This window comes from Tinamus guttatus, unplaced genomic scaffold (assembly GCF_059628265.1).
Source record: "Tinamus guttatus ecotype Peru unplaced genomic scaffold, ASM5962826v1 Tinamus_guttatus_pri_ptg000035l, whole genome shotgun sequence".
Taxonomy (NCBI): domain Eukaryota; kingdom Metazoa; phylum Chordata; class Aves; order Tinamiformes; family Tinamidae; genus Tinamus; species Tinamus guttatus.
In genome coordinates, this window is record NW_028288569.1 from 973,208 (window position 1) to 995,907 (window position 22,700).

At 46.8% G+C, this 22,700-nt stretch overlaps 1 protein-coding gene across 1 annotated transcript in view; it reads right to left on the bottom strand.

Annotated features, from left to right (window-relative positions):
- Positions 1-8,492: 8,492 nt before the first annotated feature.
- Positions 8,493-22,700, bottom strand: part of CD247 (CD247 molecule) — a 56,422-nt gene continuing 42,214 nt past the window's right edge. Inside the window, exons 2-8 of the mRNA XM_010218253.2 lie at positions 18,173-18,279; positions 15,319-15,372; positions 13,745-13,828; positions 13,022-13,057; positions 11,909-11,965; positions 10,158-10,196; positions 8,493-8,955 (exon numbers count right to left, since the gene is read on the bottom strand). Of these exons, the coding sequence (XP_010216555.1) occupies positions 8,890-8,955; positions 10,158-10,196; positions 11,909-11,965; positions 13,022-13,057; positions 13,745-13,828; positions 15,319-15,372; positions 18,173-18,279 (443 nt within the window). The 3' untranslated portion in view covers positions 8,493-8,889. The remainder of the gene's footprint in view (positions 8,956-10,157; positions 10,197-11,908; positions 11,966-13,021; positions 13,058-13,744; positions 13,829-15,318; positions 15,373-18,172; positions 18,280-22,700) is intronic.

The following is a 22,700-nucleotide window of genomic DNA, read 5'->3' on the forward strand; positions in this document are numbered from 1 at the left end:
ACCCCCACACTGGATTTATGGTTATCAGTCTTCATGTAGCCTACTTAAATATTTTATATTTCTGTAACAATACCTCTTCCTGCTTCTCCCTCCCTTTCCAAATGCTAAAGCAATACAGCTTTCAAGATAACCTAATTGCAAAGGTTCTGCTCTCTTCAGTTGTTAAATCTTACTGCTGTTGCTGACCATAATTCTTTCTCATCCTTCCAGTGGGAACACCCTTGGAATAGTTTAAAGATTTTTTTTTTGAGAGAGGAGCCTTTCCTGTGAAGAGCACTGCAACCTCTACCTTTCTTTTGTGTGTATGTAGTTCATACAGAGAGATTTTTTTAGGACTATAGAATTGTAGACACTGTAAAACAATGCAGATCTGTTAACTTGACTTGTGGTGTGCAATTTCTTAAAATATTCATATCTTTCACTCCCGATTCAGAGCAGGATTGGTTCCCTCTATGTCACTGAAAGGGCTTTCAGCCCTTCAGAGCAAGGAAAAGAGGAAAATCCTGTACTTACATATCTTTGCAAACATACTAATGCATGAAAAAGGACTTAAATCTTTTTTCGGTGTAGGTATCATCATTCAGTCTGCCTCCCACTTCCCCAGTACCCTCTGGGTGGGTAAGTGCTCTGAGCCTTCACCCCCATGGGATGCTGTTAGAAGGGTGTTACGAAGATTGCACTGGAACTACCAATAATTTTACCACGGGAGAAGGGAGAAGATGCCTTTTAGTTGAGCAGGATAAATAAGGTCAGGAAGTACAATGTATCAGCTACTTCTTTCCTGACCATTTTCCTATTACCAAAGCAACTAGCAGGCTTTGCCTTGGTCAGCTTTTAGTTGCACCCGTGCTACACTGCTAAGAACGAAGTCCGTAACTGGAGGGATCTGGGCCTCCCCTTCTCCTGCCCCCTCGCTCCTTTCCCCTCCCCGTCTGTCCTCAGTGAAAGGTAGCACCGAACAGCTCTGAGAACAATACTCGTGGGTAGCAGCTGGCTTCTGGCACCTTCATAAAATACCTCAGCATAGCTTAGCATTGTCGCAGAACTGGTTTTAAACTGAAAAAAATCAGAAGAGAAAAGCAAACTTTATAAATAGTGGAGATAATTCTAGCTGTAGAGTTTAGTTGAACCGATGTTTATTATGATTGATAAACATGATTATGCTGTATGTATTTGAGATCCTGTTTATAGGTTACAACTTTATAGGGTCGGGTGGGGGTGGGTGGATGTTGAGGGGCAGAGAAAGGGGGTTGACTGTGTTAGAAGGAAAATGTTTGCTCATGAATTTTTTTCCTTGTATCTGTCTTGCCAAAGGAAACATTTTGTCGCTCCTGGGTTTGGGATTGTTGTTTGGTTGGTTTATCTGTGGTCTAATCTGCAGCACAGCACGTGGTGGCATGCAGGTTACTGATTGGGTTGCTGTTCAGGGTCCTTTCGAGTGTGCGCACACTTCCCTCCCTCTTGGCCTTTCCTTATCCTTCACTGGGATGTAAAGATTAGGCAATGTGTATATGGGAAGCTTGGGGGAAAGAAGATGGCTATATTGGGTTAGAATCAACCTAGGTGTAATTCCGTGTCAGTCAGCCGAGTTGCACCAGAGCTGAACTGGGTCCGTTGCGTTTAACTCTGGGGGGGAGGGGGAAGAATGGTTGTCGCATCTTAATCTATCTGGGAGAGCAAAAGTGAAACAGGTTCCTTTTATCCCCCTTGTCTTGTTACTGAATGTAGGGCTTGTAGTGCTTGATAATAGGTAGAAAACTTTTTAAACACTTCCTTTTCTAATAGCAATGCTAATCCTGTCTAGACCAAAAACTATGAAAGAAAAACCAAACAGAGAATCGAAAGCTCACCTGCTCCTAACACCTGGCTGGTATGCCTGGAAGGGTTGAAATGCTGTGAGACAGTCATGGGAGAGGGGAGCTTTGAAGGGTTGTTTGGAGAGGGAGAGTGCTGTTCTCCTGGCGGATGTCTTGGCGTTGGCGTGGGAGTAGCAGGAGAAAGAGCGAATGTTACCCCGGGCGGACGCTGCAGCCCCTGCGCCTGGACCTGGGCTCCCTCCTCATTTCCCTTCGAGGCTCGTGGGACGGGGGCAGAGGGATGTGTGTGTGCGTGGGCGCGCGGGTGTGCGAGCGGGTGTGCGTGTGCGGTGATCCAGAGAGGTGGGTGTCTAAAGGAGCTCGATTCCATTGGGATGGGAGAATTCCCAGTGGCCTCGTAAGGAACCAAAGGCACTGATAAGTTGTCAGCTCTGCTGTTTTCAGAGCGGGTAAGAGGAAAAACTGGGTTGTTTTTTTGAGCTTTGGGTCAGTGTCCCTTTCTGTAAGGACCTCATCTCTTGTGGGTACCCCCACCTTTTCTGCACAGAGCGCTTTGGCTCTGTGCAGATGAACTGTGTGCGGGGCTTGCCCAGTGCTGCAGGTCTTGGCCTGATGTTGGGATACAGTCAGGGAAAACTGTTTCTTTCCTTCGAATGTGGAAGCAGTGTAGTCCAAGGTCAGAGTCCGTTCAACAGCTTTGCATATGGTCTTTCTCCTAAAGGTGAGGGACCTTGAAGACTCCTTTCTTTACTCCCCAAAGTAGCCTTGTACATTTTCATGTATCGTGCTATTGGGCTGAGTTGTTTTATCGGTGAACTTGGTGAGCTCTTGTGAAGAAAGGGAGGGAGGAAGGGGAATAGACGGATCATCCAGCTCCTCTTCCTCCAGACGCCGATCGGGTTGCAGAACTTCACTGAAAGCTTTACTAATAGAATTGTTGTTCTGACATTATGTAAAAGTGGTATTAATATTGTGTGACTTTTCAAAGAGCTAGTTAGATTTATAGGTAGGTAATAGGGATATTGAAGAAATGACTTCTCAAAGAAAAGAGCACTTGGAACAAAAGAAGTGGAAAACAAGGTGTGCTTTAAGGAAAACAAATCTGAGGAAGGAAATGAAACAGCTTGTGGGAGGCGAGGAAAGATGAGACCCTTTGGCGTTCCTTAGTGCTGCTGAGGCTCAGCCCCAGAACTGGAGCACACCCCCTCTGCCTTACTTCACCTCTCTACCAAACAGGACATTGTCAAGTAGCTCAGACCAAAACGTTGATCTGTCTTAAAACTGTTTCAGTCTGCTGGTGAATGTTTTCCTGCAGAGCTTTGCATACAACTGTAAAATGTTTAATTTACCAAGTTAGCTTCCCCTTTCCTCCCAAAACTGTCCGTTGTGGGCCGGCTTCAGGATTCATACTGCCTTTGCAGGATTCCGTGGCAGGAGCTACTTGAGCCCTGTTCCCTGAGTGTGGTAGCACTGTGTGTGGGTAAAGCTGGCGTGCTGCGGTGCTATAGAAATGTGGGATTATCTAACAGAAGGGGTGCTAAGACATTGGAAACTGCACGCCAGCAGTTCAGTCCCAGAGGTGACACCACCCCTTGTAGAACAATTTGAGAATGAGAGCACGTGTGACAGTGTCCTGAGAGCAAGGCAGTTAAGACAAAACCTTGTAGCTCTTTCCTCATTCGCTCTCTATGTGTTGGCCTCTGATCCCGGTGCTCCCTGCGCCCGAGTGAGTCGGAGGGGGAATACGCGATGCGAGAGAGCCCAAGGTCAGCCCTGCTCCCTGTGGCTGCACGGGGCGCCGGGCTGGGCCTGCCTCAGAGCAGGGAGAGGACGGGATCGCTGCAGAGCTGCCCGGAGGTGGTTGGAAGGGGCCCGGAGCGGCGCCGGTGCCCGCAGCCCGCAGGAGGGATGCGCGCGGCAGCGTCCTCGTCCCCGCCAGTGCTCTTGTTCCATTTCCTTCCTCTGTGGTAGTGTCTAAGGCTAGGTGTGAGTAGGTGTGGGGTGTTTATCCGCCACAGGTACAGGAGCTGTCGTATACCTCATTTCTAACTCGTAACTGAGTGACTTGCTTTAACTTTCTCCAAACCCTACAGAGTTGCCAAGTCTGCCCTCCCTCCTTTGATGAACATTGAACTCTGGCCTATAGCACCCCGTGACCTGCAACCTGGGGAGTGACCCCCTAACGCCTCTGAATGTCGCTGCTTAAAAGCTACTGCAAAGTGAGGGCAAATTGCAATCTTCTCTTATTTCCTTTGGTTACAAGGGGTCCTCTTGAGTAGTCTGTGAATATCTGCCCCCCTCCCCTCCGCACTACCTTTCCCACCCGTGGGGGGCTACGCCGACCCCCCGGGCCTGGAGGCTCCCTCAGCCCAGTGCTGCATACTACACGCTACTCGCTTTCATTAACATGACCAAAAAAAAAAGAAAAAAAAAGAAAAACCTCCAAATATTTAATTTTATTCTTTATTATTTGACAATCCTGTATCCCTTCCCCGCTCCCCAGCCTGGCCAGAAGCTGCGCCCTTAACCCGTTCCATCTTTACGTTGAATGTAGTTCCCCCCACCCCATGGGAAAGAAAAGCTGTCAGGTCACGGTGGCTGCTATAAGTCGGGAGGGGGAGGTTTCTTTGTTTTGTTTTGTTTTTTTAAAATTTCCAGCCAAAACCAAAGATTTCCTAATGATTGTATAAACTCAAAACAAACAAACAAACCAAAGACAAAGGGCGTCTTCAACACCAAGCCCACCTGTGAGGCCGCACGGCGCCGCGCGCGCCGAGAGGGCCCGGTGGGGAGGCCGCGGCGGCGGCGCCGTCCTCACCTCACCTCACGTCACCTCGCCGGGGCCTGGAGGGCCAAGGCCGGGGTGCGGGCGCTGGGCGGGGGCTTCGCAGGCGGGTTGAGGAGCTGAAGAGCCGGGTGCAGGATTGGCTGCTCTGCTGGGTGCTTTAACCCTCTGGGGCTGGGTGATGTTGATTAATACACGCTGAGGTGCACTTCTGAGCTTCCCCCCTCCCCGCCGCTGCTTGGAAGAGGCTGTCCTGTCGTGAGGGATCCCTGAGAGACGAAGAAGCTTTTCATTTCTCCTCTAGCTCCTTTTTTTCTATATTTTGTTTCTTTTTGCAGCACCACTGTGCAACTATGCATTGTATTTCTCAACCTTTTATGCTAGGTAGATGCCTGTGACTTTTTAACTTTTGGGGGGGGATTGCAAATGGAGGAACTTTTTACATGGATCTTTTTAATCTCAGTTGATTGGGGGGTGTTTGGTTCTAGGGTCATACAAGCTCTATCCCAAAGCAAAATCCAAATGTTAATATTATTAGCCTGATGCAGATACCAAAGATAATTTCTTTCCTGCAGAACCTTAGACTTGTGTATTAAGTACGATTACCCAGCACTTGCATTAGTCTAACCTCAGTAATTCCAAAGCTTAGATGTATATTTTGGTATATTTCTGGGATATTAAAAAATTGTCGTTTAAATTCTTGTTTGTTTCAGTGTAATGCTCTTAAAGTCATAGCATGGAGATAACTGAACTTGTCCTATTCTTAGTAGTTTGAAATAATAGTATTTTTGTATGTTTTGGGTGTGTCTATGTATGTATTAACATAACAGTTTTCACTGCCTAGGTGTTCATAAATAAAACAACTAAGGGTTTTTAAAATGTACATAATATTCCATGAAGAATTTCCACCAGACCGCCAATTCGAATCGCATTTTCACTGACAGCCGCTCCCAACTGGGATTCTTTCTTTCTTTTCTTTTAAAGAGACAGCATATTTTTTTTCTTTTTCTTCTTCGTTTTTTTTTTTTTTTTTTTCCTCATTGACCTGAAGTCTTTCTCAGAGTAGAAGGGTTTTCACTAATTTGAAGGATGGGCCAGAGGAAAAATAACTTAAATTTCGTTAATAAATAAAAATAAGCAACATGTTAGTTTTCAAACTCTCTGTGAAGAATTGAGACTTGAAAAACCAGCCCTTTTTTCTAAATCTGGCAGTAATTTTCAGAGAGATGATGATTTGTGGCTGTGCCAGTGTGTTTTCTTTCCTAAACATGACAATTTTTCCATTTAACCGCCCTCTGCAACTGCCTCGTAGCACTGGCTTGGAGTTGTGCTTTTCTCTTGCCCTTCCTCACATCCTGCATTCACGCACTTCAGGTCAGCAGAACACTTGAAACCAAGGGCCATATGGGAGTAGCTGTACCCAAAGGAAACACAAGCTCTTCTTGGGACTGAAATGTGAACGTCCTGCACATTTCAAAGCCTCGCTGTTCACATTGGGGGCGAGGAGGAAGGCAGAATGCTGTCTCTTTAAAGATACTCTTTATTCTTATTTTCCCAGTGGTTGCCTACAGATAGCTGTAGGCATTGAGAGATTGTGTAGATTACAGTAAATCAGGATGAAAAGGTAGATTTTGTGTAGATGCATTTGTCTGCTGTAATTTTTTATATATATTAAACTTACTGTAATTGTACAGTTCATTTCTGTTGTAAACATCATTAAACCATTTTCCAAGTGTTTTAACATGTATGCACTTGTTTGTGATTTTTTAAAATGTGTCAGGGATGTCAAGGATAATTCTTCTTCCCACTGATCAGACTGGGCCATAAACTCTGTTCTTTCATGCTCCTTGTCATGTCAAAGGAGTCCAGGCTTTCTGCACTCCACTAGAATCTTCGTTGTTCCCCTATTTCTGTATTTTCAACTTCTTTTCTAAAAGAAAATGAACAGCCTGGTTGCTTCCTGCAGGTAAAGTGAAGACTTGTTCTGCATTGGTACAGCTGTGTTGGGCGCTTTTGGAGATCAGTATTCACATGCATCTTAAGAGATTCTTTTTTCCCCTAAAAATTTCTTCCTCCACAGTTTTATAGTTGATGTATTTTGGAAGACGGGTGGTCAGTGACAGGGGTAATGGGTATAAATTAAAACACAGGAAGTTCCGTCTCCACGTGAGGAAGAACTTCTTTCCTGTGAGGGTGACAGAGCCCTGGAACAGGCTGCCCAGAGAGGTTGTGGAGTCTCCTTCTCTGGAGATCTTCCACCCTGTGCCAGGTGCTCTAGGTGACCCTGCGTGTGCAGGGGGGTTGGACTAGATGATCTCTAGAGGTCCCTTCCAACCTCAACCATTCTCTGAGTCTGAGTCATTGAAACTTTTGACTTCAACATCTTGCAAACAGGATATTGTGACTTAAAATAAAAATCATTATATTTTCAGTAGCTTACTGTTTTGTTCTTGAATCAAGAACAAGAGTGTTTTGCAGCTGCAAATTTACCTTTTTAGCCTTGCAGCTTAGTTATTTTAGGTGTCACTCAATTCATTTGCATTTTGCTTGTGTTATTACTGAGGAACAGTATGGGAACCAGGAAATTCTTGGCAAGGCATTTATTGCCATGCTTTGGTTGTCTCCATCTACTTTTTTTGCACTAATTTGCTGTCCTTGAAATACTCAAGAGAGACAAACACCTACTGCAGATACAGTTTTACTGCTTAAGAAATTAGGCACAGCCTGGTAATTTACATAACAGCAATTTCAGCAAGTTTCTCTGCTTCTAACACAGGCTCTTAAAAAACAAACATGAAACTTTATCTTGGCCATGTCAGCAGGAGCAGCTCTTGTTCCCACAGCAGTGTCACAGCTCTGCTCTCTCTGTCGGGACCAATGAAACAAACGGGTCAGATCCTGACCAAAGCTAAAATAACCCATATTTTTCTGGGTTATTTTTACCCCTGGTGAGTTGCCTGTAGGACTTTGTGACATTGCCTTGTAAGTCATGGGCACAACCGCGCACGCGGCGGGAGCCGAGCGCGGCCTTTACGGTCCCTCTGAGGAGGCTTTTCCAGCGTCTCCTTCCCACGGGCCTGCGGCGCCGGCTCCCGGGAGCGGCCGCACGGGCTCCGGCTGCGACACGGAGCGCACGGCCGTGCTCGGAGGCGACGCTGCTCGCGGCCGCGGGCGGCTGCTCCGCGCACAAACACCAACACACACGGAGCGCTGCTGCTACCTTTATTCACCCGTCAGAAATGCAGTACAGGGTTGGCCGCCAGCACTTTGGAAAGACGCCTCTGTCGTCGCTTAGTGTACCTTGATGGTAGACTGGGTTTGAAACTGTATTTCCATTAGCTTGAATACAAAGCCGTTTTTGCCAGCAAATGATTATTTTGGTTTGGTTTTCAGAATTACCACCAACATTTTTATACAGGGAAACAACTGTGCAGTGACATTTGTAGATGTTGCAAATGAGAGGGGCAGAAGCGAAGCAAGGACATCCTTTAGCCAAATTCCCCAGTATGAGGTTTTGTGGATTCTTCAATATGATCCATATTTAGACTCTATGCTCCTTATTTTCGCTGTAACTAGGGTATCTTCTGCCTTCTGAGAAATTTCTTAAACCGATTACCTTGCTCTTGTTTAGCTTCATTTGCTGGAGAGTGGCACTGCCACTGCTTGACCTTTTGTTGCAGCTTAGTGCTGATTTGTTTCATATTAAACAGGTAAGTGCAGCTGGACTTCAGCCTCTGTCCTTCACTACATTAATGTCGTGTCACTTTTTACAGTTAAAGAAAAAAACTTGTCTCCTGTTAAAGCAGTTTCTTAAAGGTAAATTAACCCCCAAATTTAGCTGGCCCATAACAAATGTTTTTATCATAAATAATGCAGGAAATACTACAGCCTTATCCTTACAAAGGTCTTTAAATGCAACAAAATTGTAATTACATGACATGGTACCTCTTGAAGGCAAGTGAGAGCTAGGGAAACAGCTCTGTCAATAGGAGAACCCAGGTAACTGGTCTGGTCCTACAACACAAATCTTACAAAAATCAGGCTAATAACTACTATCATTGGAAGTGACTTTACAGGTATGTACATTTTAATAGCTAAAGCTTGCAGTTGCATGATTCAAGAGGGAAAGGAGAAGGGGCTGACCAAGTCCAGAGTTATCCCCTCTGTGCACAGGCTGGTTTGTTGCACTGAGAGATGCACGCTGCCTCGATCACAAAGACTCCTCTCTCTTCTTCCCAAAGCAGGGGGGCATCTCTCACCTCTGCCCATCCCCTCTGTGACTCCCACTTAGCGGGGGGGCAAAGGCTGCATCTGGAGAGCATCATATGTGTCCTTGGTTGCTGCACAGAGCCCCTAGAGAGAGAAAGGAAAAAAAGAAAGAGGTAAGTGTAACTCGTCGGTTCTCCCTGACCGATCATGAACAGGTCGGCAGTGGCATAATTCGATTTTTTCTTTTCCTATAGTTTTTTTAACTCATGAATGCTTCCTTAGTCTTTGCACGGTGTCAATTGCTATCACCTACTTGAACGCAAGATGCATCCTGAATGACTTGTTGGAGTATATGACTAGAGCAAATCACCTAAAGAGGTTAGGCAGCTCCTTGGAGTACACTTTGCTTATTATGCATTGTCAAGGGCCAGCTCCTGCTGGAGTGAACCTTGTCCACCAGCAGCATGCACAGACATCACATGCTGAAAATACTCTGTGAACTTCTCCTTCATAATAACTTGGAAGGAAAGTAAGATACAACATGAGGTAAGTTGGCAGTGGGGCTTCAGAGAGCAGGTGACAGAAGCTCCATCCTGCAATCGTGCAGACCATCTCCTCTGATGCTGCTAAGTCAGCACTCCCATGTGCACTGCAAATCCCTGCTGCTTCCAGAGAGCTGGCTGCTCCAGGAGCAGGGCAGAGCAACACATGGGAGAGGTCATGGGGATAACTGGGACTTCCAAGACTGAGGAGTTAGCCTGTGGGCACGGGGCTTGCTTGTGCAATTTCTGGCTGCCTCTGTTACGAATATTTAGTGCAGTATAGTCTCAGCATGGCAGTTATGAGACCTAATCTGAACCAAACCTGTAATTGGAATATCCTGTTAGGGTAGTGCTTTTTATCTGCTAACTGTGATGATCTTGGCAGAGCAGGTTTTGAAGAAACGTACTATGAGTATGGCCATGGTACAAGAAAACTGCCCGCCACACGCTCTGTCAAAATTTATGATCTTGAGATGTCATTGGCAATGCACAGGCTTCTACAAGGAGCTGAAATGCAGTTTTGTTAAAAATGTTCACAGCAGCCTGAGTAAGGTGATTCTCCAAGGATACAAGATTCCTACCAGAGCTGCTAGGTAAGTTTTCCTGCCCGTTGTACTCGGCACATGCAGACACCTTTATCAAAGTCACAACACAGACATCTTTGTTCTGGCTCTAACTGCCCTCAGAGAGGCCCTCTGAAAGCCCTGCAGCATCAGGTGTCACCAGCACCGGGGTTAGATGTGTAGTGAGAATCTACAGTTCTGTCTGACTATAATCAAGGCGGTTGCTACATGTGTTGCCTACCTGGTAAACAGCATCGTTTCCCTTGCCCCGTCGCCTCTGCTGCATTGGGAAAGAAAAACAAGCAAACACGTGTCAAGGAGTGCTCTTCCATTATGCAAAAAAGAAAGAAAACCCTGACTTCCCCCTCCCTTCACGGAGGGTCAGCCCTGTGCAGGTGCAAAGCTGCTGCCTTCGGGGCCTGCGGAAGGTCTGGAACCGCTCGGACGCGCTGCTGCCAGCGCCTGCCCCGGGCGGCGCGGGAACACGGGCAGGGTTAGAAAGAAAACGGGAATTACGCTGGTTTTATACCAGGATTTCTTAGCATACTTCAAATAATGCTGCTGTTGGATTTGCTGCGTGTATGGAGATTTGGCAGTGTTTCTACAGGCACCTCTTGTTTTACGAGCTTAAGGTACACTTGGAATCAACTTTTTTTTTAGATGTAAGGTACTGTCTGAGCATCTCTACCCTGTACTCTGGACAATCATGGAAAATTAAATCCTCTAGCTTGCATTCTGTAGACACACATGCAAAGAAATTCAAAGGAACTACAGATCAGTCAGTCTGGGGAAAAAGCCACCTGGAATTCAGTAAAATAGATAGCAGTCTGGCCTGGTACAATGAGCTCACACAGTCTTTCAGGGGGGCTGCCGGAGGAAGCTGCAGGAGCGACTCCCTGGTGAGGAGCAGGCCCTGGCAGCGCTCAGAGCCACCTGCGAGGAGGGCGACCCTGCAGGCACGGGGCTGTCTCGGGGCTGGGAGAGCCCCTGAGGGTGCTTCGTGCACGTTAGAAACAGCAAAAGGCAGTGTCTGCTACAGCTAAAACTTCAGGACTGCTAAATGGTTGCATCGCCATGCCTTTAGAATGAGACAAGGGCTTTTTTTTTCTGATAATATCGACATTTATAAACAAAAACATGGAGAATCCTGAGTTGATCTTCAATATGGCAAATATGGCAAATACAATACTAAAAAGGGAGGAATGAAATAACAGAGTCGCTTAAGCATTTTCCAAAATGAAACTTCATTAAAATGCCCCTTTTGTCATTTTTCAGAGAGAAGCAGGAATTTAAGAAATATGACACTTTGTCCCAAATTGGAATGTGTGTGTCACAGTAATTTTAAATTGTGCTATTCATTGCCAATAACAATGTTCAAAGACGGTTTTCATAGAATCATTATGGTTGGAGAAGACCTTCAATATCATAGAGTCCAGCTGTTTGTTTCAGTGCAAGCTTCCTCCTTGTTTTTTTGTGCAAAGAAATAAATCCATCATTTATTTATTTATTTATTTTTGCTACCTTCAGGCATTGCTGCCCTATTCCTTTTTGAATTTGAAAATGGATGTGGGAGAAGGGGATCATTTCCCCAGTTACTTGTCTGAAGACAAACCCAAGCTCATCGAAAGAAATCCTCCATCCTGTAGCTCCTTGAATGAAACTGCTCAACTACTATAAGTGGCTGGGCAAAATTAACATTGCAGCCCCTGAAATCAGACATTTCCTCACCTACCTCTCCAGATATCCTCTGCCTCTCCAGGAGGGGGTAACGGCTGCATGTTTTTTGTCCAAAAGTAGAAATGTTTTCCCCTGACATCAGCCAAGCTGCTCAGGGATACTGCCGATGTGCAGGGCAGCCCACCTGACTGTCCAGTCTCCACCTTGTTTTATGGCTACTGTAATTCTAATGCTGTTGGGCTGCTGGTCTGTAAGGGAATGGGAATAAGGAGTTTTTCAGCCCAAGCTTTCCGCAGGGAGGACGGTAGTACTCACCTCTCCCTTCTTCCCAATCTCACTGTACGCTTCGCCCATCTTGTCCTTCTGCAGGGACTGCAAGCAGAGAGCAGGAGAGCGCAAACGTTAGCAGGAAACCCCCGGGGCAACCCCACTGCCCTCCTGGCCTGTGGGGCTTCCCTGCCTCCACCCGACCCCCTCAAAACTGTGTCCTCCTCCTGGGGGATAGGTCAGTGGTGGACCTCGACATTACATTAAAATATATGCATGTCATGCATGAAAAAAACTATGTATTTCATCAACATGACCTCATCTCTAAACATTTAAATAGCAGTAACTCTACCCCTAAGAGGAATTTCTCATAAAACCAATTCACTTTCCTAGTCCAACATCCCATCTTCCACCACCACTACAACTCTCTAAAGAGCATCATTCAGCAGCATTAGTTCTGGGAAACCCATAACATGGCAGAGTGCAGGTTAAGAAAGAGAAGCTCTTCTTTCCTCCATCCAGGAAAATGTTTTCCAGGCTCCTAGGACCTGGTGCAACAGGGCCTTCTGATCCAGTAAGGATAAAGGCCTAAAGTCTTAGAAATGCACTCCTTTCTTCCTGTTTAGTACCAAACACAAGAAAGACCCTGAGTGAGGCACAAGTATTAGTGTTCCTGTATCCATCCCTTGGAGCACAGACCATCAAATTCAGCTGGCGCTGAATTAATGGAAACAAGAGGCTCCTTGGGTGCCATTCTTGGCAGCACTGGTGCGTGTCAGACCAGACGGCAGCCAGCTGGGCTGCAGCACCAGCCCTCAGCACAGGGTCACCACTCGCATGGGACAAAGCCCGCGACGCTCCCCCGCGGCTCGGGTATGTTGAGTCACATTGTTTTCCCCATCTGCCCCAAGCAGTCAGTGTTTTCTCCTATTGCTGAGCCAGTCACAAATTATCTAGCAAAAACAACAACAACAAAAAACAACAACGACAATAAACCAGAAAAACAGTCCAGTCCCAAAACTTTTGTTTGAAAGAACTGTTAAGTTTGAACCAAAACCAAAACTGGGTGGGTAGGGAGGTGGGTCTTCTATGAGTGAGAAAGTCGTGTTTCTAGCCAGCCCGCCCCCAACTCTGCCTCTCCCTGCAGCTTCCCCTACTCACAGTGTAGACGGTGTCCTGGGCGGTCGGTCTTCTCTGCTGCAAAACAAAGGCAGACAGTTGCCCACACGCAGCACTCTCAGCATCTTCCCCCCCAACTGCGCCTGCGCTTTAGTGCCAAGGCCCACGTACAGCTCTGTGAACGTGTCCATTACAGCCCATGCTGCCCTCTCCCATAAAGCTCTGTTGAGACAGCTTGTGCTCTGGAAAATTAATTCAGTTTAAATGATAAAAACTTTGCCCTTCTCCTCTCCTTCTCTACTGCTGCCATCTGCAGGCAAGCCCAAAGCCCGAGGCAGCAGGTTTGCCCTCTCCCTCTTCGAAACGGTTCAGCTCTGCAGCACAGGCTGCTGCCTTACGCTGTTGGCACCTGCTCGGAGCCACCACAGGCAGAGAGCACTAGTGAAACAGCCCTCCTGCCTCGGCCGCTCCGCATCCGCCCGCGGCCGGGTGTCACTTCCTATGCGGAGAGGCTGCAAGTTCTCAGCAGCAGCAGCACTGGCGGGGTGAGGGGCAAAGATCAGAGCGGGGAGGTTTCATTCTTGGCCCTGCCATGCCACCAGCCTTGTGACTTTCTATACAGCTCATGCTGTTCCCTCTAGCGGGGGACACGGACGCTCAGCACATGCGTGCTGAGAACCTGCATGTCTAAACAGCGGTTAGACACAAGAAGAAAAGACCTAGATGAAAAGAAAAAAAAATGGTGCGTGTGTGGGAGGAAGTTACCTGGTGTCTCCCACCCATCTCAGGGTCTGCACCTCTCTTTGCCCCGAGAACATCATATTCATCTCTATGGCCACGAGCCAGTTTCTGAAATAAAAAAAAAAAAAAAAAAAAAAAAAGCAAGCGGCAGTGATGGACATTAAGATCATGAAACAACAGCTCTTAATACAAGAAAAGCAAGAGACTCCAGCATGGTGCCCAAAATCATGAGCACTCTAACGGAGATGGAAACTATTTTCACCCTTGATGATATTGCCAACAAAATTGTCTATGAGTAGGTACTGAACCAACAGTGAGTGGTCTGTGCTGTGCAAAATTGCAAGCTATTGCCTCGAGACCCTGTCTTAAGTAGAAATGAACCCAGCAGGAAGATCAACTCCGACTTTTACGCTTTGTTTGCCAGTGGGGGTTGAAGATCAATGCTCTTGATTTTTCCTGTAGAACAGCTGGTCTAAATTTGAACTAAATGAATGCAGAAAGTTTATGCCCGACTCATTTCTTACCTGGGACCAGTTACCCTGGAAGAAGTAAAGAGATCATCTCAGGTCAAACTAATGTACTGGACAGGGCGGGTATGTCTAGAAATTACGTTGCCATTTCCAGATGTGTACAAGTAATATCCAATGCTATTCAAAAGCTGATACTTTTAAATGAAGAAGCTTTTTTAAAAAATAGTTTTAATTTATTGAAAAATGAAAAAGTTTTTCATATATTAAATAATAAAGCAGTGAAATTCATTATCACAGGAAGTGACTGTGGTCAAGAGCTTGAGAGTAAAGAAAACATCAAAAGAGGACCAGATGTATCAAAACTAGCCTAGAATTTAATGCTGCCATGAATGAACAATTTAGATAGAAAGGACAGACAGGCTCTTGTCTCTGTCTTTTTTCACTGTCTGAAGACAGTAGCAGCTCTCATGTGATGGATAAAACAAGAAAGCTCAGGGCTGGAGATGATTGCAGGGCTGCGTGACTCAGGCTCCATAGCTGGCGTGGTGCAAGAGCTACGGTCCCCCAAAGTCTGCAATGCAGAAACCCTGGGCATTTACCTTACCTGCAGCAAGTAAATCAGAAAAACAGCTATGCATGGTGCCTGCGGGTCAGCACAAGCTGCTGCTATTGAAGCCCTGGGAGCCTCATGCCCCCTGTGGAGGCCGGTGCGCAAGGGGGAGGCGCGTGCACAGCACACGTACCCACCCGGGGCTGCGCGCAGGCCGCTCGTGCAAGCGCGTTATATAATATAGCACAGAGGGCCTGGTGTCCCATTCAGCCTTGGGTCCTTGTCTCCCTTTATGGTAGTAGATGAAACCAGGCCCCACAGTCCACATATCTGTCTGGCATCTAACCAGCTAACAGACCACAGGTTCCCCTTGTCAAGTTTCATTTTGCCTCCTAACAGCTGTGCTGATGCTCCGGGCTATTTCTTTCATTACTTGGGCTCATCCAAAGCTTTTCTGATCCACAGGCAACTCACCATGTTTGATTAAGTGCCCCAAAGGGGGTGGCTGAATAATGGATCTGACAAAAATATATATATTACAAAGCAAACGAACAAACCCAGCCACCAGCAGTACTTACGTTGTACACATCGTCCTGGCCGGGCTGCAGCGGTGGCTCGTGGGCTTGGCTGAGCTGGAAGAGAGAGCGCACCCGAGTCAGCGCGAGGGCAGCCGTGGCCAGCAGGCCCCTCCTTCCCTCGCTCCTGCGCGTCGCCCGTGGCCCCTGGGGGCACCACAGGTACCGCCAGCCCGAGGCACTGTGGGGTTTTGGGCAACACGAATCACTGCTGCATGGGCACCTTTTTTTAGTCTACCTGCTTGTCGAGGACAAGTTGTTTTGGTGGTGCATCACACTACTGTACAATTACTCTTAGTGGCAAGTAACACATGGGTGAAGGACTGACCTTCTGTAAGACACTCTTCGGCAATGCCCCTCACGCCATCTATGAGCATTTCATGTTTGGGGCAGGTTGTTTCAGGCAAAAATGGTATGTTTTAGGTCAGTGAGAGCAGCTACTTGAGTGCTTGTCATTTCAAAAACAAATAAATAAATAAAAAATAATAATGCTGAGCCATATGCTTAGCATTGCTTTTAACTTTTTTTACTTATTATAAATACATTTAAATCAACTTTCTAACTGGAATTGCATTCATGGAACCTAGAGGGGTAAGCTTGACTGTTTTTTTAAGTAATGTGTCTGGTAAGTACAAATTATCCCCTTCTCCTTTCCCTGTGGAAGGGCCATTATCTTCCCTGAGTCCTTGGTTGGGCTGGTATTCACCAGCCAGTCAACCTATGTTTCCCATAGAGGAGCCTAAAACTCCACATAAGCCGTAAGTTAAGAAAGAACCATGGCAAAAGCAGGGTGCTGCCCTTGGCTAAAGCACCTGTCAGCAAGTCTGTCAGCCAAGAGGTAAGATGACAAAAACATCCCGGCTTGGAAGATTTTCAAAAAAAGTTGCAGGCTTGTGCCAAAACAGAGTTTCCCCTGGAAAGTCCTTTGTCAGCTTTTCAGTGCCTGGTGACGGCATTTCTGCTAAGACGGCCCTGACGGTTTTAGCTTGAGAGACTCAGCTGGGGAGCGCCCAGCCCAGCGGTGTCCGTGTAGGACGGACCCACGTGGAGCAGGTTGCCCTGGCCGAGCAGCCGACACGGTAGGCACGTGGCCGCGTACCGCGGGCAGCAGCGCCCGTGACGCCTCTCTTGGCCGTCGTGGGCCCTGGCAGCAGTGCCAACGCACCCACATCGCCACATGTGGCCCTTAGGAGTCCCTGGGCTCGCACTTCCCTTGGGCACATGCTGTTTCCTCCTCCACTGCCCAGCTCCATTAATTCGGCCTCCCGGCACACTAGGCACAGCTGTTGTGGGTGCTCTATGTTTTAAAGCCACCAAACACCGCATCCAGGTCAAAGATGCAATTGAAGTGGCAGACGGTGCTCAGCAGCTCTCCCAGTGAGGAGCGGGGGCGGTCTGTGTGCCATGCGGCCACAGGCCGTGTAACCACCGCGCTGGCTTTCCTCTCCCCTCGGCCTCGTCCCCTGAGGCAACAGCCTGGTGGCTGCCCCGAGCTACCAGCGGGCACGTGGCGGGAAGGGGAAGGGGCTGGCACAGCTCGAGGTCAGCTGGCACGCCGAGGCCAAGGGTGTCCCAGCCTGGGAGCCAGGTCCTGCTGCCGGCAGGGAGCTCCAGCTCAGCTGTGGCATCAAAACTCCCAGGCCCTTCAGGGCGGGCACTGCAGGGCTGGGGGAAGCTCACGCTCCTCCTCGGATATTTTGCGGAGCCCTGCTTACCGATAAGGTGCACAGCTCCTGCTACCAACACGTGCAGCTGCATGTGCCTGAGGGGCTTTTCAGTCTAGCAGCGTCAAAAAGACTTCCAGGGCCACAGCAGCACTGTACCTGTGATCTGGATTTATAATGGGGGAAAGGGAAGAGAGAGGGAAAGGGAAAAAGCATAGGGAAAGGGCTTCTCCTCCACCATTTTTCAGTTTGGCTCACTTCCTCCAAACATGTTAATTCCTGAGCTCAGTACTGGCTTCGCAGTCCTGAGAAATGATCCGTCTGCCCCAGCGGCACGGCCCTGCCACACCAGGACTCCTGCTGGCGGTCTCAACCACGACCAGCAGAGAAGCACTCCCAGCTCGCAACCACACCAGCCTTTGCATCTGTTGCAGAGCCTGGGCAAGGAGATACCCCCTCCACCTCCCCACTTCCACTCTTGGCCTGAAACTCTTGGTGAGACTGGGCTGAAAACATCATTTCAGTGGAGTGCCCTGTACAGAGGAGGAGATAGCTCCTCTCCTTGATGCACAGAGCTGTGGGAACCTGTGCGGACTTGTGGATTCCTGCAGCACATCATGTTATCTCCTGGAAGCAGACTAAAACCACCAAAGCCTCCCTAGATGTCAAACAGTTGAGGGATGCGAGCAACAGCCCCTCAACCCCTGCCTCACTCCTCTCGTATGGGGAAGCCAGGGCCTTAGTGTTATACCATTCACACAGCACCGCTGCCAAGTGTGTCCAGCTCTTGGAGACATTTTTAATACTTTTCCCACAAGCATGGCATTCCTCCTTTATTTTCTGTGCACACTCTCTCCTCATCTCTTTCTGAAGATGAAGCAGCAGCAGAACACAAATCACTGTGGAACAAGCGTTTTCCAGCTACTCTGACCAGAATTTCTGGCTGTGTCTGTCATTATGCTGTCACAATACTCCTAGCAGCATCAGGAAGAATAGCATATGATGCCTACTCTTCGTCTCCATTCCTGAGCCCTTTAGAGAACTCCACATCACTTGGGTTTGCTCTGGAAAAGGGAAAGAAAGGGCAACAGAAATGTCTAAAAGAGACATGCTTTTTCTTCTCCCCAACTTTCTAGCGCTGTTCAACTTGTGTGTGTAACAAAAGCCAAATGCATCAGGCTGGACAGACTGACCTTAGCTTTCACAAAAAGTGCTGTCATGATGACTGCGTAAATGAAGAAGAATCCATCCAGCAAGTAGCAAAGTCTCGGGTCTGTCAGTCCAAGAACAGGCACCGCACCTGCACAGAAACAGCAGAACATTAACAACCGAGGCCATTTGTATGTACTGACGCTGTATTCACTGACGCAGGGACACCGCCAGGGATGCTTGGCGGCAACCCTGGGGCTGTGTTGCACAGCAATGTATGAAAAAGGATAGAGCATGAGGCTGTCCATTTGACAAGGAGACAGAAATCTGAATGAGGCTCATAGAGTTATTTAAGATGGAGGGGACTTTTGGACATTATTTGGTCCAATACCTTCTCAAAATGGAGTCAATTAGACCAGGCTATCCAAGATTTCATCTGATGGGTTTAGTGTGTCTCCAAGGATGGAGACACTCACAACCTCACAGGGCACCCACCTCAGTGTTTGGCCTCCCTCACACGGTACAGGGCACTTCACCCAGCGCTCTCCACACTGCGAGGCCCAAGTTGTCCTCCCTGCTTCCCACATGCAGTTACTGGAAGTGCCTGGCCCAGTGCACTGTGAACAAGCACTTAGTATTCACTACTGGATCTGGCTGGATTAGGAATTTTTTTCACCAACTAAAACATGCGTATGTGAAAACATATCCATTTTGATTAATTGTTTAGGGAATTGCTATTCTGTCTTATTTGGAATAGGAATCTTAAGATATGCCTCCCATATTGCAGGACATATATCAAAACCATCTAGGTATAACACATTGTCTATGAGAAGTCTCTGGAGGTCTCAATTTGGGGATGTTAGAGACTATTAAATATAAGAGGGGTAAGTACAAGCAGGATTTTTAACTAACTTTTTACCCCAAACATAATGAAAAGGTCCATGAAGTGCATCTGAGATGCCCTGGTTTATTTTTGGGTTGAGACAGAGGCTTTCAAACTGCATTCTTTGTATAAGAACCTCAACAAGAGGTCTTCTTTTGAATAGATCTCTGAGAAAGGATTAAAAAAGAACGAAGGGAAGGGAAGGGAAGGGAAGGGAAGGGAAGGGAAGGGAAGGGAAGGGAAGGGAAGGGAAGGGAAGGGAAGGGAAGGGAAGGGAAGGGAAGGGAAGGGAAGGGAAGGGAAGGGAAGGGAAGGGAAGGGAAGGGAAAGGAAAGGTTGTAGCTCTGCAGAATCTGCAGAGAAGCAGAGAGAGAATCTGTACAGAGAGAATCTGTACTATCGCCCTAAGTGAAAGCCCAATAGAATTGTTACTCTGAAGAGGTTGCTTTTAATTTCTTGGTACATTTATATCCTGATCCCATCAAGAGGGGCAAAGTAGTACTATTGGTTTGTAGCAGCTACAAGCTACAACTGAAATTGCCTTTATATAGGTTTATAAGCATCTAGTAAGTTTTAAAAAATAGCTGAAAATTAGAACAATTCATATGAGAGGCCTTAAGCAAATATAGACCAAATACGTAAGTCCAGGAAAAATATGTAAGTCATAGAAATGGGGATTGGAAAACCATTATATTGCACAGTTTAAAAATAATGAGTAAATAAATAAATCACTTAAAAGTGAATTGGAAACATGCTTTGTACAAAGAATCGGAGAGCATTCAAAAAAGAAAGACAAGAATGATCAAGAGCCTGTAAAACCCTGCTAGCAAGATAAATTGAAGAGACCTGGTATGATTCATCTCCTTCCCAAGGCGAGCAAAGTTTGGCGATTCTCATTAACCAGATGTGATACTGAGTAGTTGCACCACTGAATGCACTACTTGGAGGTGCCCAGTTACTCCGGCAATGGGAGCAGAGGGACTGTGTGCTGGGCTCTGCCAGCCCCCACAGGCCACGCTCAAGATTTCATTAGGGTTTTTTTTTTTTTTCAGATGCCATTCATGCAATATATAGCCACCAGCGTGAGGAAAACCTATTTGCAGAAATATCTTATGATAGAGTCTGTAGCACTCTTCAAGTATAGAAGCATGATCATAAAGCATGATCAAAAATCCAAGCCTGGATATTGGGTAATGTTATAATAAATTCTAAAATAAGTGATGATACAATCACTTTTCCCATCAGGAGGCTAACACGGCCACAAAAATAATCCTATTCCCAATCTGCAGGTTTATTGATTTTCTGAAATAAGAATTCATATTAATTAAAAAAAAAAGTTTTAGAAACAAAAATTTCTAAACCTGATCTAAGATAAAGTAGTATTCTAATCTCTTTTCCTTCCTTTTCTCTTATTCATACTATGGCTTTTAAAAGAAAGTTCAAAGCACTGCATAAATAATAGTCTTTACTACACTACACTTTTTTTTTCCCAAAATGATAAGACTACATATACGTGGGGTAAATGGAGACAGTGAGATGAAGTCATTTGCTGAAATGGTATAGTACACCACAAGGAAGCTGGGGACAGCTTTCTAGAGAGCTTCATTTAAACAGTCCTAGGACAACATTTTACTCCACAGATGGTTTATGCAAAAACTAGCTCGGAGCCCGCTAAAGCCGGTGGCTAAAATGCAGCAAGGTGAACAAGGCCGTAGGTCAACCAAGGGCAATTTGTGCCCAGGAGTAATTTAGCCGCCTTCACGCAGCACTTGTGTCTGTCTCAGCGTGCCCTGAGCCGAGCGTCTTGGGGTTTGGGAGTGCAGCACCCAGAGCAGGAGAAGCAGGGAATAAATCAGCAGCCCTGAATAGAGGCAGCTGGACCCAAGAAGCATGGGGAGATCCGAGCTGCTGCTCACGAGGCCCTCGGACAGACCCAACCGCAGGTCCTGATGGCTCCCCTGTTTCCTGTGCCAAAGCAGGAGACAGTTTCAGCCTCGTCTCAGGTCCAGCATTTCCCTGGGGCTAATAAAATCCAGGAGGAGCTTGAGCAGGAGATGTAGAGAGGTACATAGCCGAAACCAGAGCATGATGAACTGCTTTGCTGGACCTCCGTGTCAGCTGTGTTCAACCCTGTCTTACTGCAGAACTGCTCCAGTCCCTACAAGGTACTTTATCGGGGGCATCCTGCCCTCTGAGACCTTGGGTACTGGGTGTGAAGCTGTTCAGGATGGGAAGCTGTGCTAGGCATAGTCTGATGGCCCTTGTCAAAAACATGTATTGAAACAATGAATCAAGTTCCACTTTAGAAATAAACCATGAAAGTTAATTAGGACTGTATCCCTTCCTTAATAAATAGGTCTGATTTCTGTATTTAAAAAAGTAAAGACAATTCAAAGCACTTTGTTAATAGTAATCATTGCAACAGCTTTCCAGGATTAGGAAGAGTGAGAGAAAGCTAAGATATATCTTCTGCTTGAACAAAACCCAAAGTAAATACAAAGCATAAGAAGCAGTTAGCCAGTTAAATGGGTTTCATCCATTCACGTGACCAGGATCAGCTGAGGTTTTTAAATCACTAGAGCAGGAGTTGACATTTGCACAAAGTAAAATCCAACCATATCTCGTAACCATCACCAAATGTGTCCTGTCCTCACCTGCCCTGGGCCAAGGCTTGGGGGACTGTGCCCATAGCTTCACTGTTGCAGCAGTTGCACTGAGGAAAAGGTGGTGGGAGCTGTGCAGACCCACGTCTCTAAGAGAGCAGTCACCTTCAGCTCCTTCACATGGAGCTAAGCACAAATATTAAGCATTTCCCTAATAATTCCCACTTTGCTAACCTTACAGATAATCCGGAGCCTACTGTGAGTTACTTAAGTGTTTTACAAGGCCAAAGCTTAGCGGCCAAGTAATATACAGTGGGGATTTAAAGCAAGATGTCTAAACACAGCCCAATTAAGGTCGGGTCACTGACTGGTGGGTGATATAGATTCGCTGCTAAATAAATGACGCCAAGTTTACTCCTTGTATTTGGCTCAGCATTTTCTTCTTTAGGCATCAAAAAGGAATTGACTCACAAGCCAACATCTAGCTATACGTATGCACAAGGTCTGCAGGATTGGGTCCTAAGCTGTGTATTGCTTGGGAGGGAAACAAGATCTGAAGGAGTTAGAACTGGGAGCTTTCTCACTTAATTCTTGCTGTCTTGCCCACCGTGTGCTCTTCTGGAAGTAGTTACACTTTCAGACCTCTTACGGTAAAGTGGAGATGTTAGGAAAGCTGGTACAAAACATGCAGCTTGCAGCAAAGGAACACTAGTTAATTTATTTCAGGAAGTCTTACAGGAAAAGTTACAGGAAGGTTTGTACTCGGGTCTGAAAAAGTATGCATGGGCATTGTCAGAGGCAGGGAAGATGAGCAAATAAAAAAGCAGATAAGGTCAGTAAGCAAGACGTTGCTGTGTTTTATAGCAAGCAGCTTCCTGTGCTAAACCCTAGGTGTGGTGTGTGCCGCCGCATTTGGGGCTCTTTCCCAAGTCATGCTTCTGCCATTGAGAAATTTCTCCCTAGCAGCTCTCCCTTCCAGAGACTGTTGTTTCCTTTCTTTTCTCCCCTCCTTTTCCTCTCCTCTGTGCTCAGAGCTCTCTCCTGAGCCATGCAGCCTGTCCCTCTGCTAGACGTGCCTGCTGCAGG